The sequence below is a fragment of the Scyliorhinus canicula genome, chromosome 10 (assembly GCF_902713615.1).
Source record: "Scyliorhinus canicula chromosome 10, sScyCan1.1, whole genome shotgun sequence".
In the NCBI taxonomy this organism is placed as follows: domain Eukaryota; kingdom Metazoa; phylum Chordata; class Chondrichthyes; order Carcharhiniformes; family Scyliorhinidae; genus Scyliorhinus; species Scyliorhinus canicula.
The window spans coordinates 187689883-187709456 of NC_052155.1; the positions used below are offsets into that span (position 1 = coordinate 187689883).

Below are 19574 nucleotides of genomic sequence, written 5' to 3' on the forward strand. Positions count from 1 at the left end.
GTAAATATGTCTCTGGTATCTTTATCTGGTTACAGCATGTTGTAAGAATTTTGTTTAAATTGGTTTGCAAGAATGATCAACCCCATTGGCATGGAAACAAAGCAGAAGAAAATGTCAATAAATAGCTTAAGATTGCGGTGATTCCGAAGTCAGTTCCAGCCTTTGTGTTAACTCCTCTTGCTCATCATATTTAGTCACTTCTTGTTTTAACACACACACGTATACACAGACAGGCACACAGACGCACAGACAGACACACACATACACACAGACAAATATACACAGGCACACACGTACAGACACATATACACAGACACAGACGCTCACAGACACACAGACACGCGCACACAGACACACACAGACACATGTACACAGACACACAGACGCACACAGACACACAGACACACGCACACAGACGCACACAAACACACAGACACACGCACACAGACACACGCACACAGACACACGCACACAGACACACACAGACACAGGCACAAAGACACACAGACACACGCACACAGACACACAGACACACAGACACACGCACACAGACACACAGACACAGACGCACACAGACACACAGACACAGACGCACACAGACACACAGACACAGACGCACACAGACACACGCACACAGACACACAGACACAGACGCACACAGACACACAGACACAGACGCACACAGACACACAGACACAGACGCACACAGACACACAGACACAGACGCACACAGACACACAGACACAGACGCACACGGACACACAGACACACAGACACACACACCAGTGTCTCAGTCTGGTTGGTATTCTTCATGAGCCCAGTGTGTGGACACTGGGCAGTCACAGGGAGATATGGACTAAGTATGTCCCTGCCCTGTGCTGCCTAACGCTCCCTTTTGCAATAGGCATCACTGGGTAGGAGGTCTGTAGGAAGGCTAACCCACAGGCACCGAGATCAAGCCCCAGAATGTCTGACTGAGACTTGGCAATCCTGTGACTTGTGAGGATATCAAGGGACATGGAGCCAGGCCATGTATACGGACTAAAGATATAGATCAGCTATGATCTAATTGAATACCAGGACAGACTCAAGGGACTGAATGGCCTCCTCCTGTTCCTGTGTTACTTGATCTGTTGCCTCAATACAGAGCAGGAATGAATCTGTACTCTTCCTAGTCCAAATGATGTCAACGACACTCGATATCATAATGAGCAACGATAGAAAGTGTGGAGGATCTTGTTGTACTCTTTATATTGCTTCTGTTAAATAATTACTTTAATCTGTGAACTGCTCTCTCTTATTTTAGAGGAAAAATGTATATTTCATGAAAATAAACGATTTATAAATGTACATTTAGGTGTTGAACCAAACATCAAGGCTCGAAATTCAACTTTTGGAAAATTCCTTATTTACGTACAAGTTAGAGAAACAACTGCTACTTCAGACCAATGAGATCTACAGGTTACAAGATAAGAACAGGTAAGTTCAGTCTGACATCACACTGCTTCCTTGGTAGGGACGGAGTCACTGTCGTTCCTGAGTCAAAATGGGCGGGAGGGGGGATCTCACCCTGGGCTAGGAAGTTGATAGCCAATCCTGATCCACCCAGGAATAGCTCCCCCCCCCCCCCCCCCCCCCCCCACCACACACCTCGAATCAGGGGTGTGGCGATTGTTTACGATTGTTTTCAAATGGAGGCTTTAGAGAGGGCGCAGAAGAGATTTACCAGGAGGCTGCCTGGTATGAAGGGCATTAGCTATGAGGAGCGGTTGAATAAACTCGGTTTGTTCACACTGGAATGACGGAGGTTGAGGGGCGACCTGATAGAGGTCTACAAAATTATGAGGGACATAGACAGAGTGGATAGTCAGAGGCTTTTTCCCAGGGTAGCGGGGTCAATTACTAGGGGGCATAGGTTTAAGATGCGAAGGGCAAGGTTTAGAGGAGATGTACGAGGCAAGTTCTTTTACACAGAGGGTAGTGGGTGCCTGGAACTCGCTGCCGGAGGAGGTGGTGGAAGCAGGGACAATAGTGACATTTAAGGGGCATCTTGACAAATACATGAATAGGATGGGAATAGAGGGATACGGACCACGGAAGTGTAGAAGATTTTAGTTTTGACGGCAACATGGTCGGCACAGGCTTGGAGGGCCGAAGGGCCTGTTCCTGTGCTGTACTTTTCTTTGTTCTTTGTTCTTCCTCGATTTCCTCTGTAGAAATTGATCCGTTGTGGAGGTCAGGCGATAGTTGTTGAAGTGCAGGTGGTGCTGGTAGTACAACTATTGACAACTATCCTGAAAGTGAAATATCAGAGAATCATAGAATTTACAGTGCAGAAGGAGGCCATTCGGCCCATCGAGTCAGCACCGCCTCTTGGAAAGATCACCCTACTTAAACCCACACCTCCACCCTATCCCCCTAACCCAGTAACCCCACCTAACCCTTTGGACACTAAGGGGCAATTTATCATGGCCAGTCCACCTAACCGGCACATCTTTGGACTGTGAGAGGAAATCGGAGCACCCGGAGGAAACCCACGCAGATAGACAATGGGAGAATGTGCAAAATCCACACAGACAGTCACCCGAGCCCCGGAATTGAACCCGGGTCCCTGGAGCTGTGAGGCAACAGTGCTAACCACTGTGCCACCGTGCCGCCCCATTATATTTAATTAATAATCTTTATTGTCACAAGTAGGCTGACATTAACACTGCAATGAAGTTACTGTGAAAATCCCCAGTCGCCACATTCCGGCGCCTGTTCGGGTACACAGAGGGAGAATTCAGAATGTCCAATTCACCTAAAAGCACGTCTTTCGGGACTTGTGGGAGGAAACCGGAGCACACGGAGGAAACCCACGTAGACACGGGGAGAACGAGCAGACTCCGCACAGACAGTGACCCAAGCCGGGAATCAAACCTGGGTCCCTGGCGCTGTGAAGCAATCGTGCTAACCACTGTGCTACCGGGCTGCCCATATGGAAGGAAATATAACCATCTACATAACTGAGCAGAGTCAATCGGCAGTAGCTGCCAAGCCCATGGTTAGGACCAAGGGGCAAGATCTGCATCCGATTGTCTCAGAGCCTTTAGGATTCCTGCACACGTGCGCAGTTTACAAGGAGTGTAGTGAACCTAATCCCATTAGCCATCCACACAACAGATAGGAAAAGAAACAGCTTCCATTTCCATAGCAACAGCCTCCAGAAACCTCAGACAGCCCGAAGCATTGACAGCCAACCAAATACCTTTGAAATGTGGTCACTGTTGTACTGCGGCAGCCACATTGCGCACAGCAAGATTCCACAATGAGTAACGTGATAATGTCCAGGCTCTTTGATGTAGGGATGGGATAAATATTGACACAAGACAGCAGGAAGAAGCTCCACATTCCTCTTCCACTAGCACCATGGAATCTTTCACATCCACCAGAGAGGATCACAGTTTGGCCAATCTTCTGAAAGACTGTGCAGCACCCCCTCGGCACCACACTGCGAGTGTCGGCTTGGATTTCTGTGGGTTGAATCTTTAGAGTGGAAGGTGAACTCACATCCCCCTGAGTCAGAAGTGAATATGCCCGCCTCTGGGACAGGGCAGGAAATCCAGTCGGTGACTAATAAATCAATCAAGGATATATAGGGTATGACGAGTCCAAATCCTTAGTTCAGGACACTGGAAAAGGTGACACATTGAAGACTACGGAGAATATTATTCATGTGTGGGATTATCTGGGGGGGGGGGTAATAAACAACAGGCAAGGTGATTGGCTATGACCTGGCTATGACATCATTCCCAGCGGCATTGACCAGTCAATTTACCAGGTCCCTACACGCACCAGTTCCCACCCCCATGACCCCATCCTTCATACAAATTGGCCAGTGGTTATATTTGTCGTATACACACTGAAGGAGGCCATTCAGCCAACTCTGCCTGTGCTGGCTCTTTGAAAGAGCTGACCACTTAATCCGAGCCCCCCCTGCCCTTTCCCCTCCATCGCCCCAGAAACGTCCCCCTTCAAGTATGTATCCAATTCCTTTGTGAAGGTTTTTATTAAACCCGCTTCCCCCCCCCCCCCCCCTCCCCCCCCATCACACCCCCATCCCCAAACCCTCCAGATCACTGGATAAATATATCTCCCCCCCCCCCTTCCATCTCAACCTTTAGCACTTTCGTCAATCACGTGGGTTGGTTGGCCACCTTGATCCTATTTCAGACTCAATAAGATTGGTTAAAAAGAATGATGCGGTGTTGCAGATTCTACACTTCCCCTGAGGGAGGACAAAGGAATTTGCAACCGTTCATTCCAGGGAAACGGGGATGAGTGGAGCAGTTTTGGAAGGTTCATTCTAACTGTGAGTCCACCCAACCCGAGTGTTAAACACATGGGGCAAAGTTATCTTCTTCTTCTGTGGAGAGTGAACTCAAAATGACAAGCGGAATAGTCCCCATTTTAAAAAAAATTATTGGGGACTTTAATTTAAAAGAAAGACCTGGGCGTTTTCAACTCATTTGTTGGTGTGTGTGAGGAGAAGCTCCCTATACACCAGGGAGAAAGGATTAGAAGGAGTTATTATGAAGTGGAGTGGGAGGAGAGTAAAGACCAGTATGGGCCACTCGAATCATAGAATTAACATAGAACAGTACAGCACAGAACAGGCCCTTCGGCCCTCGATGTTGTGCTGAGCAATGATCACCCTACTCAAACCCACGTATCCACCCTATACCCGTAACCCAACAACCCCCCCCTTAACCTTACTTTTTAGGACACTACGGGCAATTTAGCATGGCCAATCCACCTAACCCGCACATCTTTGGACTATGGGAGGAAGCCGGAGCACCCGGAGGAAACCCACGCACACCAAAAGGAGGACATTTGGCCCATCGAGTCTGCACCGGCCGTTGGAAAAAGCACCCTACTTAAGCCCACGCCTCCACCCTATCCCCGTAACCCACTAACCCCATCTAACCTTTGGGACACTAAGGGGCAATTTATCATGGCTAATCCACTGAACCTGGACTGTGGGAGGAAACCGGAGCACCCGGAAGAAACCCACGCAGACACGGGGAGAACGTGCAGACTCCGCACAGACAGTGACCCGAGGCCGGAATTGGACCCAGAACCTTGGAGCTGTGAAGCAACAGTGCTAACCACTGTGCCACCGTGCCGCCATTGGGGCTGAATGGCCTAATTCTGTGCTGTGAATTCTATATCATTTGCTTCTTGGCGTGGGCAGGTCGCTTTCTCCCATCCGTGCACAAATTTCAACGTTTGAAAGTAAAAGAAAAATAAATCTGAATTTAAATGCGAGAAAACCTTAGCCAGGTCCTCAAGCCGTTTTTATTTCTAGAATCCCAATATAGAGCTCTCACAACACTTGATGCCATTAATCAATCTGTGCTTTAAGTTAATGAGCACGTCACAAGGGTAACGGCACAGGAATGTTTGGCAGCAATGCTGAAATATTTCTGCTTCCTCTGTGAGTGCCGTCTCGTTACTCCTGACTTAAATACTCAGGACGGACCATTGTAAACCTCACCATGAGGTGAGGGGTGTGGGGGTGTGGGGGGGGGGGGGGGGGGGGGGGTTAGGTTAAAAGCAGGAGAGGGAGGAGGTCAGAGAGAGAGAGAGAGGTGTGAAGCTGACCCATTTGTTCCTGTTCTGATCAATGGCTGGGGGCAAGGAGAACAGAATTGTGCCAAAAGTTAGAGTTCAGCGCCGGAGAAACACTCAAGTGAAAAATTACCTTCTTAAAATCCCCAGTAATTTGAAAAATTATTCCTTCGTTTCCTCATAAGAGGGAAATATGATATTTCTTAATTAAAGTTGGTTCACATCCAAGATCACTTAAGCAAGTTACGGCATTATTTTGACAGATGAGAACAATGCTCACCAATTGTAAGTTCTAAATCCTGGATTGGTATCAATTTTGAGATGCACCCTTTGCTGCAATACTCGATGTAGCACTGCAACTTTCCTTTTTCAGCCCCAGTTTTCTTTATCCCCAATGATGAATGACTTAAAGCAAAAAGAATGCAGTCACTGAGCGTTGAAGAGATTTCCTTGCATTTAAAGAAAGACTCGCATTTTCCCAGCATCATTCACGGCCTCAGGAAGTCCAGATGTGATGGGCAGCCAATGTAATACTCTTCCTGAGCTGGGGCCGGTGTTGTAATGTGGGGAACGTGGCAACCAATTTGCACACAGCATACCCGCCCCACAGCCAGCAATGTGATAATGAGCAGAACATCCAATTTAGACTCAATGGCTGGAGGCAAAGTGTTTTGGAGAAAAGGCATCTGAGGGTTTGGGATCTTCGGAGAGGGAAGAAGCGGGAAGGCCGATTGCCAACCACAATGTGCTGATATCACAGGCAAAAAATGCAGCCTGTCACCCTGTTGCATGTTTCCATGTTAAGTACATGTTTGTTTACGGATAAAGTAAACACATTGTGTTTTGGATGTTTATACATATGAAAATTATAGCCCTTTAATATAATTACTCCTCCTTCAAAAAACTGACAATTGAAATGTTGACAAAAGTTGTTTTCCGGTACATTCTACAACAGATTTTTAAAAATTTTTAAATTACGACACTGGTATTGGCAATTACTAACTTCAACCACAAGTTCTGTTTTTGTTTTAAACTGTTCAGCATCTTTGAAAGCTGTGAAGTCCGGCCCCTCATTACAGACTCTCCATCTCCGTGCAGACCCACCTCATTACAGACTCTCCATCTCCGTGCAGACCCACCTCATTACAGACTCTCCATCTCCGTGCAGACCCACCTCATTACAGACTCTCCATCTCCATGCAGACCCACCTCATTACAGACTCTCCATCTCCGTGCAGACCCACCTCATTACAGACTCTCCATCTCCATGCAGACCCACCTCATTACAGACTCTCCATCTCCGTGCAGACCCACCTCATTACAGACTCTTGATCAACTATCGGTGCAGACCCCTCATTTGATTTGATTTATTATTGTCACATGTATTAGTATACAGTGAAAAGTATTGTTTCTTGCATGCTGGTCAAACAATGCATACCGTACATAGGGAAGGAAGGAGCGACTGCAGAATATAATGTTACAGTTATAGCAAGATGTAGAGAAAAGATCAACTTAATATAAGGTAGGTCCATTCAAAAGTCTGATGGCAGTAGGGAAGAAGCTGATCCTGAGTCGGTTGGTACGTGACCTCAAACTTTGGTATCTTTTTCCTGACGGAAGAAGGTGGAAGAGAGTATGTCCGGGGTGCGTGGGGTCCTTAATTATGCTGGCTGCCTTTCCGAGGCAGCGGGAATTATAGATAGAGTCAATGGATGGGAGGCTGGTTTGCGTGATGGACTGGGCTACATTCACTTTTATAGTTTCCTGCAGTCTTGGGCAGAGCAGGATCGATACCAAGCTGTGATACAACCAGAAAGAATGCTTTCTATGGTGCAGCTGTAGAAGTTGGTGAGAGTCATAGCTGACATGGCAAATATCCTTAGTCTTCTGAGACAGTAGAGTTGTTGGTCGGCTTTCTTAACTATAGTGTTGGCATGGGGGGTTCCAGAACAGGCTGCAGGTGATCTAAAAACTTGAAGCTCTCGATCCTTTCTACTTTGTTCCCATTGATGAAGACAGGGGCATGTTCTCCACTACGCTTCTTGAAGTCGATGACAATCTCCTTCATTTTGTTGACATTGAGAGAGAGATTATTGTCACCGCACCAATTCACCAGATTCCCTATCTCAATCCTGTACTCCGTCTCGTCATTGTTTGAAATCTGACCTACAGTGGTGTCACCAGCAAATTTGAAAATCGAGTTGGAGGGGAATTTGGCCACGCAGTCATAGGTGTATAAGGAGTACAGTAGGGGGCTGAGGACACAGCCTTGTGGGGCACCGGTGTTGAGGATGATCATGGAGGAGGTGTTGTTGCCAATTCTTACTGATTGTGGTCTGTGGGTTAGGGAGTTCAGGATCCAGTCGCAGAGGGAGGAGCCGAGGCCAAGGCCACGGAGTTTGGAGATGAGTTTCGTAGGAATGATGGTGTTGAAGGCTGAGCTGTAGTCGATAAATAGGAGTCTGACATAGGTGTCTTTGTTATCTAGGTGTTCCAGGGTAGAGTGCAGGGCCATGGAGATGGCGTCTGCTGTGGACCTGTTGCAGCGGTAGGCGAACTGTAGTGGATCAAGGCAATCCGGGAGGCTGGAGTTGATTCGTGCCATGACTAACCTTTCAAAGCACTTCATGATGATGGATGTCAGAGCCACTGGACGATAGTCATTAAGGCACACTGCTTGGACTTTCTTTGGTACAGGGATGATGGTCGTCTTCTTGAAGCAGATAGGGACCTCAGATTGTTGTAAAGAGAGGTTGAAGATGTCTGCGAATACCCCCTGCCAGCTGATCTGCGCAAGATCCTGAGTGCTCGTCCGGGTACCCCATCCGGGACCAGTGGCTTTCCGTGGGTTGACCTTCGAGAAGGCTGCTCTGACGTCTGCAATGATGATCTCAGATACAAGTTCATCCACGGCTTCCAGGGTAGAGGGCGTCGCTCTCGCTGACCTCTTGCTCAAAGCCGGCATAGAATGCATTGAACTCATCAGGGAGGGGTGCGTTGGAGCCGGCGATTTTACATGCCTTCACCTTGTAGCCTGTTATGTCTTGCAGACCTTGCCATAGTCGGCGGGGGTCCGTGTGGCTAGCCTGGGACCCAAGCTTGGTCCCGTACTGTGCTTTGGCATCTTTGATGGACTTCTTTAGATCATATCTGGATCGCCTGACTTGAACGCCTCAGACCTAGACTTCAGCAAGCAGTGGATATCCCTGTTCATCCAGGGTTCCGGTTGGGAAACACGCGGATTTGCTTCTTTGGCACACAGTCTCCTACACACTTACTAATGAAGTCAGTTACTGTAGTGACGTACTCGTTCAGGCTGGCCGCAGAGTTTTTAAATACTGACCAATCCACTGACTCTAAGCAGTCCCGAAGGACTCATTACAAGCTCTTGATCTCAGTACAGACCCCTCATTACAGACACTTGATCAACTATCAGTGCCGACCCCTCATTACAAACCCTCTATCTCAGGACAGGCCTCCCTCATTACAAACTCTCTTTCGCTCCCATCTTCCATTATTCATGATGCGAATTCATGGAATTGGTGAATAAGCAGCATTCTCCTCCCTTCCTCTCTTTAACACTCCCCTGTACCAATTCTAAACACAGAGGGTGATGTTTTGCTGCTATGTTAGCTCTCTCAATATTGTGCAATGGAATGTGAATGTGAACATTGGTGGAGATAATGCGCTTTTTTCTCTATTGCTCGCCATTCACATAGCCTCAAATCCCACGTTCCACTGGCACCTGGCCATAGTTTAATAAAATGCAACGGTGGATTGAAATTGGTGAAAAAACAGATCTGCAGGATAATTTCACAGTGCGTTAATAATGTAAATCAGACCACTATATATTGGACTGAAAGGAAAACATATTTTCATTTGGCAATGATTTAACTCGTCCAGGTTACCACCGTCAGTCAATTGGGTGGGTTGAAAATTCATCACAGAATCGCTACAGTGCAGAAGGAGGCCATTTGGCCCATCGAGCCTTGGAAAGTCACCCTACCTAGACCTAAGTCCCCACCCTGTCCCTGTACCCCAGTAATCCACCTAATTTATCATGACCAATCTACCTAACCTGCACATCTGTGGACTGTGGGAGGAAACTGGAGCACCCGGAGGAAACCCACGCAGACACGGGGAGGATGGGTAAACTCCACACACACAGTGACCCAAGGCTGGAATTGAAACCGGGTCCCTGGCGCTGTGAGGCAACAGTGCTAACCACTGTGCCCTGCCATCCATGCGAGAATTAAACTTTCTGGAGAATGAATCTCTCTTCTCAGTATATCAGCCAGCTCACATGTCACCTGTAGCTTGCAGTGCAGTCCAAAGTCTTAACTTTGCTCCATTGTAAACTATGTCTGCATTGAGACATCAGCTCCATGTTATCAGCACTGAAATGTCAATAGACTCTCCCTCGAGCTAAAGGCTTCCTGCGGCCAATGTTTTGAGGAAGAGCAGGAGATTTCTCACAATCTCCAGGCCGATGGTTATCCCTCAATCAACTTCAAAAAAACAGATGATCTTGTTATTATCATATCGCTGCTTGTGGGATCCTGCTGTGCACAAATTGGCTACTGGGTTTCCCACATTACAACAGTCATTATTCTTGAAGAAATATTTTATTGGTTGTAAAGGGCTTGGGGACCTCTTGAATTGGTGATACGTGGGTGCAAATTCAATTCTTTCTTTCAATCTGTCCAACCCCCACTCCCTCAGATTTCTTGAGCAGAAACTTCTGGAAATGGAAAACAGGCATAAAGACGAGATCGAGGCGCTGAGGCAGGAGAAGAGCAGCCTCCAGGACCTGGTCCTCCGCCAGAGCCGTGTCATCGATGAGCTGGAGGCAAGACTGAACCGAGTCACCGTCAACAACACCAGCTTGCAGAAACAACAGCGGGAGCTGACAGACATGGTCCAGAGTCTCCTCAAACTGGTCTCACAAGGAGGAGGTGAGAGATGGCTTTAAATAATCACAAATAACCCACGTGGATCCGCAAAAGAAGGAGGCAAGCTAACAGCTGAGCCTGGGAGATTGTTGGATAATAATGTCCACCTGCAATGGTCGAGTTATCTTATGAGGAAGGGTTGATCAGGCAAGGCTTACATAATAAGAACATAAGAACAAGGAGCAAGAGTAGGCCATCTGGCCTCTCGAGCCTGCTCCGCCATTCAATAAGATCATGGCTGATCTTTTTGTGACTCAGCTCCACTTTCCCGCCCACTCACCGTAATCCTTAATTCCTTTGCTGTTCAAAAAGCTATCTATCTTTGTCTTAAAAACATTCAACAAGGTAGCCTCAACTGCTTCACTGGGCAAGGAATTCAACAGATTCACAACCCTTTGGATAAAGAAGTTCCTCCTCAACTCAGTCCTAAATCTACTTCCCCTTATTTTGAGGCTATGCCCCCTAGTTCTAGTTTCACACGCCAGTGGAAACAACCTGGCCGCATCTATCCTATCTGTTCCCTTCATAATTTTATGTGTATCTATAAGATCCCCCTTCATTCTTCTAAATTCCAATGAGTATTGTCCCAGCCTACTGTGGTAAATGTATTCTGCCAATAATCCACCATTGTATTTGTATCTGTGCTATGCTGTTGCCCTTTTGGGCTTCTCCTATGGGCCATTGTATGGCATTATCCACAGGGGAATATGTTGGGGCATGTATGGGCTCCGCCCATGGCTCCTCCCCTTGAAGGGAGACAGAAAGAGCAGTCGACCTGTCGGCGGTTCTCAGTATTGGATCAGTCGCAGGCAGGCACTGTTCTAAGTTGATTAAAGCCACAGTTTACTTCTACTCCCGTCTCGAGTGAATTGATGGTCGCATCAATTTAATCAACTTAAACGCAACTATGGAATCAGCCCTCAAACCTGATCGACAGGAATTCGATCTGCAGGCCGCGGAGGCAAAATAAATTTTTTCTCACTGGCTCCGCTGCTTCAAGGCCTATCTCGCAGCCTTCTCCATGCATGGGTGAACCATCGAATCTCTGTTCAACTCGACAAGGCCTCCTCCTACGCAGACGCCCTCGCGATGCTCGAACGCCTCTATGTACGGCCCGTGAACGAGGTCTATGCGCGACACATCCACACCACTCGCTGCCAGCGCCCCGGGGAATCGCTCGAAGACTACCTTCGCGACCTCAAAGTCCTCGCATGCAGCTGCAACTACCAGGCCATTACGGCCACTCAACATATGGAACTCGCCATCCAAGACGTCTACGTGGCGGGAGTTCGATCCAACTACGTGAGACAGCGTCTACTCGAAAAGGGGGCCCTGGACCTGGATCAGACGGTAAAGTTAGCCTCCTCTCTGGAAGTAGCGTTCCAGAGCCTTAACGCGTTCCCGACTGGACCCCCGACCACGCGACCCCCTCGTGGACCCCCGACCAAAGACTACCCCAGGCCTGTGCCGCGCAGCTGCCTGCCCATCATGGGGGGGCTACCCTGCTATTTCTGTGGCCAGTCCCAACACCCCCGGCAGCACTGCCCGGCCCGTAATGCAAACTGCAGCAGCTGCGGGAGAAAAGGACATTTCGCCAAAGTTTGCCTGGCCAGGTCCAAGAACTCTAACTCACAGGCCCGACCCTCAGACTCACAGGCCCGCAGACCCCGCAGTCTGGCAGCATGTCTGCCAACTCCACCCCCTGCAGACGCGTCATCAGCCTTGTGCTATCCGTGGGGGCAGCCATCTTCCAGCCCTCACAGCTCGTGCGACTCACGGGGGCCGCCATCTTGGTCATCCTCCCCCACCCAGCCGGCCACGTGCGATCCATGGGGCCCGGCATCTTGGACGCCATCTTCCTCACCGCCCGCCACGCTCGACCAACGGGGGCCGCCATCTTGGCCGCCATCTGTTACGCCCCTCAACGCGTTCGATCAACAAGGTCAGCCATTGCGGAACCGCCCCAGCACCTCCGACCACGCCGGCTACCCGCAACTCAGCGCGGTCACCCTGGACCAGTCGCGACCCAAGCACCTCCGGAGCTCCATGATGACCGTCCGGGTAAACGGGCACGAGACGCCTTGCCTATTCGACTCAGGGAGCACAGAGAGCTTCATTCACTCGGACATGGTAAGACGCTGATCGCTCCCAATTTTCCCGACGCACCAAACCATCTCCCTCGCCTCTGGGTCTCACTCGGTGCAAATCCGAGGGTGCACTACCGCAACCCTAGCAATACAGGGTGCCAAGTGCGCAAATTTTTAATTATATGTGCTCCCAGACCTCTGCGCTCCTCTACTTTTGGGACTAGATTTCCAATGCAACCTCAGGAGCCTAACCCTGAGGTTCGGGGGGCCCCTACCCCCACTCACCATATGCTGCCTCACGACCCTAAAAGCCGACCCTCCCCCACTCTTCGCAAACCTCACCGCCGACTGCAAACCAGTTGCCACCAGAAGCAGGCGGTATAGCATACAGGACAGGACTTTTATCAGGTCCGACGTCCAGCTCCTACACTCCAACCCCCAGTACGCTTATATCGAACACCCCGATGGCCGACAGGATAGGGTCTCCCTCCGGGACCTGACGCCTGCCGGTTCCACCACCACCCCGGCCCCTCCACCATATCCTGCCCAACCTACCATGACCAGCGCCCCCGCCCCTATATGGCTCCTGCGCTCCCTCCCACCCGCCATCTCCCCTTCACCGATTCAGAGGAATGAGGCTCCAGAAGAGATGCTCCCGGAGTCCACGTCTGTACCCGCACCAGCGCCCTCACTACCGATGCCAGCACCGGCGCCCTCACTACAGCACCAGCGCCCTCACTACCGATGCCAGCACCGGCGCCCTCACTACCGATGCCAGCGCAGATGAGCTCGACACCCGGGCCGGCAACAACGGCAGAGCTTCAGCGATCACAGCGCACAATCCATGCGCCGGACCGGCTGAACGTATGAACCCGTGACCTCCGCCGGACTTCATTTTTTTAACAGGGGGGTGAATGATGTGAATGTATTATACCAATAATCCATCATTGTATTTGTATCTGTGCTGTTGCCCTTGTTGGCTTCTCCTATGGGCCATTGTATGGCATTATCCATAGGGGAACATGTTGGGGCATGTATGGGCTCCGCCCATGGCTCCTCCCCTTGAAGGGAGGTATAAAGAGCAGTCGACCTGTCGGCGGTTCTCAGTATTGGATCAGTCACAGGCAGGCACTGTTCTAAGTTGATTAAAGCCACGGTTTACTTCTACTCCCGTCTCGAGTGAATTGATGGTTGCATCACCTACTCAGTCTCTCCTCATAACCCAATCCTCTCAACTCCGGAATCAACCTAGTGAATCTCCTCTGCACCCCCTCCAGTGCCAGTACACCCTTTCTCAAGTAAGGAGACCAAAATTATACACAGTACTCCAGGTGTGGCCTCACTAATACCTTATACAATTGCAACATAACCTCCCTGTTTTTAAACTCCATCCCTCTAGTAATGAAGGACAAAATTCCATTTGCCTTCTTAATTACCTGCTGCACCTGCAAACCAACCTTTTGCGATTCATGCACTAGCACACCCAGGTCCCTCTGCACAGCAGCACGCTGCAATATTTACCATTTAAATAATCGTCCATTTTGCTGTTATTCCTACCAAAATGGATGACCTCACATTTACCAACATTGTACTCCATTGGCCAGACCCTTGCCCATTCGCTTAAACTATCCAAATCCCTCTGCAGACTTTCAGTGTCCACTGCACACTTTGCGCTACCACTCATCTTAGTGTCATCTGCCAACTTTGGTACATTACACTTGGTCGGCAACTCCAAATCATCAATGTAAATTGTAAACAATTGCGGTCCCAATGATGATCCCTGAGGCACCCCACCAGCCACTGATCGCCAACCAGAAAAACACCCATCTATCCCCATTCTCTGCTTTCTGTCAGTTAACCAATCCTGTATTCATGCCAATACATTACCTGTAACACCATGTGCCTTTATCTTATGCAACAGCCTTTTGTGAGGCACTTTGTCGAATGCCTTCTGGAAATCCAGATACACCACATCCACCGGTTCCCCGTTGTCCTCCGCGCTCGTAATGTCCTCAAAGAATTCCAGTAAATTAGTTAAACATGACCTATGCTGCGTCTGCCCAAATGGATAATCGCTATCCAGGTGTCTTGCTATTTCTTCCTTGGTGACAGATTCAAGCATTTTCCTCACTACAGAAGTTAAGGTAACCGGCCTATAGTTACCCGCCTTTTGTCTACCTTCTTTTTTAAACAGTAGCGTTTTAAACATTTGCTGTATTGCAATCTTGTACCAGGCTTCTTTCCGCTGGGGTTTGGAAGGGGCAACTTGATTGAAACCGTGACGATCCTGAGGGTGGATGTGGAGAGGATGTTTCCTCTTGTGAGAGAATCTGGAACTAGGGGGTCACTGTTTCAAAATAAAGGGCTGGATTCTCCGCCACCCCGCGCCAGAATCGCGGCCCCTGGAGAATCGCTTGCCCGCAAATCACGCCGGGAGGCTTGGGGCCATTACCAAAGGCCCTCCCGGTGATACACCGATCCTGACCGGCTGATTTCCCGCCGGCGTGGTTCTACCACGTATGACCGGTTGAGACCCACGTGCGGACTTAGTCCGCGGCCTCCCTGGTGGGGGACGGGGGGGGGGGGGGGGGGGGGGGGGGATCCATCACTAGGGGGAGCCTAATGGGCGGCTGAGGCAGTGATCGGGTGGGTCAGATGAAGCGGCGCGAGGCAGAACAGGGGGGGGACCTTGTTTCTTGCTGATGGTCCGCGGTCAGAGTACACCACGGCGATCGCCGCAGCCGCTGGAGGCTGCCGCCGTGCGTATGCACAGACTCTGAACCGGAAGTGTGGGGGCCCATATCTGCAGCCAGAGCTGCGAGAATCACGACGGGTCCCTGCCAGCCCCTTGCAGGTAAGTGAATTGCTCTCCATGTTTTTCAGGAAAGTCTGGAGTGAAACGCCAGCGTTATTACGCCGGCGCGGGACATAGCCCCCATTTATGGAGAATCCAGCCCCAGGTATCACTCATTTGAGACAGAGATGAGGAGAATCTTTGGAGTCTCTGGAACTCTCTTCCTCAAAAGGTAGGTGGAAACAGAATCTTTGAATATTTTTTAAGGCACTTATAAAGATTCTTGATGAACAAGGCGGGGTTATCGGGGAGTGGGGTTGAGGTTCCAATCAGATCAGCCATGACCTTATTGAATGGCGGAGCAGACTCGAGGGGCCGAGTGGCCTAATCCTGTTCCTACTGTCAGAGGGTCAGTACTGCACTGTCAGAGGGTCAGTACTGAGGGAGTGCCGCACTGTCAGAGGGTCAGTACTGAGGGAGTGCTGCACTGTCAGAGGGTCAGTACTGAGGGAGTGCCGCACTGTCAGAGGGTCAGTACTGAGGGAGTGCCGCACTGTCAGAGGGTCAGTACTGAGGGAGTGCTGCACTGTCAGATGGTCAGTACTGAGGGAGTGCCGCACTGTCAGAGGGTCAGTACTGAGGGAGTACCGCACTGTCAGAGGGTCAGTACTGAGGGAGTGCCGCACTGTCAGACGGTCAGTACTGAGGGAGTGCCGCACTGTCAGAGGGTCAGTACTGAGGGAGTGCCGCACTGTCAGAGGGTCAGTACTGAGGGAGTGCTGCACTGTCAGAGGGTCAGTACTGAGGGAGTGCTGCACTGTCAGAGGGTCAGTCCTGAGGGAGTGCCGCACTGTCAGAGGGTCAATGCTGAGGGAGTGCCGCACTGTCAGAGGGTCAGTACTGAGTGAGTGCTGCACTGTCAGAGGGTCAGTACTGCGGGAGTGCCGCACTGTCAGAGGGTCAGTACTGCGGGAGTGCCGCACTGTCAGAGGGTCAGTACTGAGGGAGTGCTGCACTGTCAGAGGGTAAGTACTGAGGGAGCTCCGCACTGTCAGAGGGTCAGTACTGAGGGAGTGCTGCGCTGTCAGAGGGTCAGTACTGAGGGAGTTCCGCACTGTCAGAGGGTCAGTACTGAGGGAGTGCCGCACTGTCAGAGGGTCAGTACTGAGGGAATGCTGCACTGTCAAAGGGTCAGTACTGAGGGAGTGCACACTGTCAGAGGGTCAGTACTGAGGGAGTGCCGCACTGTCAGAGGGTCAGTACTGAGGGAGTGCCGCACTGTCAGAGGGTCAGTACTGAGGGAGTGCCGCACTGTCAGAGGGTCAGTACTGAGGGAGTGCTGCACTGTCAGAGGGTCAGTACTGAGGGAATGCTGCACTGTCAAAGGGTCAGTACTGAGGGAGTGCACACTGTCAGAGGGTCAGTACTGAGGGAGTGCCGCACTGTCAGAGGGTCAGTACTGAGGGAGTGCCGCACTGTCAGAGGGTCAGTACTGAGGGAGTGCCGCACTGTCAGAGGGTCAGTACTGAGGGAGTGCTGCACTGTCAGGGGGTCAGTACTGAGGGAGTGCTGCACTGTCAGAGGGTCAGTACTGAGGGAATGCTGCACTGTCAGAGGGTCAGTACTGAGGGAGTGCTGCACTGTCAGAGGGTCAGTACTGAGGGAGTGCCGCACTGTCAGAGGGTCAGTACTGAGGGAGTGCTGCACTGTCAGAGGGTCAGTACTGAGGGAGTGCTGCACTGTCAGAGGGTCAGTACTGAGGGAGTGCCGCACTGTCAGAGGGTCAGTACTGAGGGAGTGCCGCACTGTCAGAGGGTCAGTACTGAGGGAGTGCCGCACTGTCAGAGGGTCAGTACTGAGGGAGTGCTGCACTGTTGGAGGTGCTGTTATTCAGGTGAGGTGTTCAGGGTGGGTGTAAAAGATCCTATGATAACATTTTACAGATGCGGTAAAGTGTTCTCCATGTTTCCTGTCCAATTTCTATTCCCAACCAACGCAATAAAAAAAAACAAATGACTTTCCCTTGTTCACCTTGTGGTTTTTGGGAGTGGTTCTGTGCCCTTCAGCATGGTCATGGCGTCTCATAATCAAACCTACCACCTCTTGCTTGAGTGGGAAACTGGAGCAGGATCTCAATGCTGCCGCCAGGGCATCAGATGGCAAGGTCTCTCTGGCACTGCGTTCTGAGAACGTGGCACACAGCCTCACATATCTGATCGTGATTCTGAAAAATTACTGATTATGTCAGAGCGTTTCCTGCTGGTGAATAATTTGTGACCCGCAGTCCAGGAATCATTAATGGAATCTCCAATTAGACAGGTGCCTGGTCTTTGATGTGTTCTGTAATATTTGGTGCTGTTTATTGTCTGTCGAATTTCAGTTCTAATGAAGGGTTTAAACCCAAACAATTCAATGTAAACTGAGTACGAGCGAGTGATGGTTATCTTCTCTGGATCTCTTCACTACTCTTAATGCCTCAATCAAATTGTTGAACTGAGCTTGGGGCGTTGCTTCAGGAACAAAAGTGTTTTCTTCCCATTCCTGAGAGTTTCCCAACTATGGATACAGTGCAGCTGACAGGATCCAATGATCAAAGTGACGGCTGTAACACACAGTTTGCATTGTAACCTGGGTGGCAGGCTTAGGGCGCAGGGCCCAGGAGGATAACATGAAGCACTCCTGACCTCTGCCTATCCCATTGCAGGTTTGTGGAGGCCAGAGTATCGATGACAGATGGAGCTGAGCACTCTCCCGCTTGTCATCTTGCACCTGCTCTGTTTGCACTCTTTAAAGGTCATCGGCTGAGGCGTTGACCCTGAGCCACACACCTGGACCTGGACCGCTCCGGGAATTCTTTCAAAGGTCTCGCCTTTGCAACCCTGCAGTCGCAATAGCCAATCCCAGACCTGGGAAACGTTTACCCGCCAGCTTTGCCAGTTTACCCATTCTGGGGTGCAGGGGACGGGGGGACGGACGGGGGGAGGGAACGAAGGGAAGGGAATGTGGCAGCTGCGCTATCAATTCAACCCATTGATTCCCCTCCCTGTGACCCCTCCCCCAGCCCCTGTCATTTGAAATCATGAGGAGGCAACAGAGTGAAGCAAAAATCTGTGGCCAATTTTCCAAATTTCCCTCCAGCAAGCAGAATACTTCCTGGAGGTCTGGATTATCCATGACAATTCAATAGAGTGACCACACACTGTAGAACTGTAGACAAGTGGAAAATTAAATGTAAGAAATAGGAGCAGGAGTAGGCCAATCAGCCCCTCGAACCTGCTCTGCGAGTCAACTGGTTCGTGGCTGACCTTTTATTTCAACTCCACCTGTTCATCCGATTCCATAATCCATACTCAATATCTCCACCTCTCCGGGGTAGAGAATTTTCAATATTCACAAACATTCTCAGTGAAGAAATTCTTCCTCTCTTGCTCCAAGGGCCCTTGTTCTGTGGCTGTGATGGAGAGTTTGGAATTCCCCAGCCAGGAGGAACTGTTTCTCAGTCTCCCTTGCCAAACCCCGTAAGATGTTTGTGTGTTTCAATGAAGGTCACTCTCATTTTTCTAAACTCCAGGGAACGCAGGCGCAGTATCCTCAATATCCCTTCACCGGAACATCCCTTCATCTGAGAAATTATCGTCCAGACTTCCAGTTTCTGGATCATTGGAGACCGAATGTATGACCCAAGACGTGCGTGGGACACTGCAGACTTCCTCATGCACTCACCTCCATGGGAATTGCCCAGGAAATTTCAACTTCCATTGGGAAATTTCCCTGTTCCTCAGGACCTTCCTCGAATGTCTCTGACTCTGAGTTAGAGTCAGAGTCTTGGGACAGTTCAGATGAACTTACCTGGATAGTTACCCAGGAAATGTTTGACAGATAAAAACCTCACCCAACTCATGGGTAACTCCAAAATGGACCTCCCTGAACACTCACACTGTGCCCCTGACTGCCCCCTCACCCACCGACTACCCCGGCCCCCTATCCCTCCACGTGACCACCCTGACTACTCCGACCACCTGACTACCCCTCCCATCCGACCTGAGTGTCGCCAAACCTGCCTCCCACCTCATCCGCCCGCCACCCCACCCACCCATCCGCCATCCCACCCTACCGCCACCCCACCCACCC

At 50.2% G+C, this 19574-nt stretch overlaps 1 protein-coding gene and 1 long non-coding RNA gene across 2 annotated transcripts in view; one reads left to right on the plus strand and one right to left on the minus strand.

Annotated features, from left to right (window-relative positions):
• LOC119972854 (angiopoietin-1-like) overlaps nucleotides 1-19574 on the plus strand; it is a 183826-nt gene that overhangs the window by 110545 nt on the left and 53707 nt on the right. The window contains exons 3-4 of the mRNA XM_038810360.1: nucleotides 1358-1479; nucleotides 10333-10565. Of these exons, the coding sequence (XP_038666288.1) occupies nucleotides 1358-1479; nucleotides 10333-10565 (355 nt within the window). The remainder of the gene's footprint in view (nucleotides 1-1357; nucleotides 1480-10332; nucleotides 10566-19574) is intronic.
• The window catches only part of LOC119972855, a 56017-nt gene continuing 38573 nt past the window's right edge, over nucleotides 2131-19574 (minus strand). Inside the window, exon 3 of the long non-coding RNA XR_005462163.1 lies at nucleotides 2131-2294. This is a non-coding gene — a long non-coding RNA (uncharacterized LOC119972855). The remainder of the gene's footprint in view (nucleotides 2295-19574) is intronic.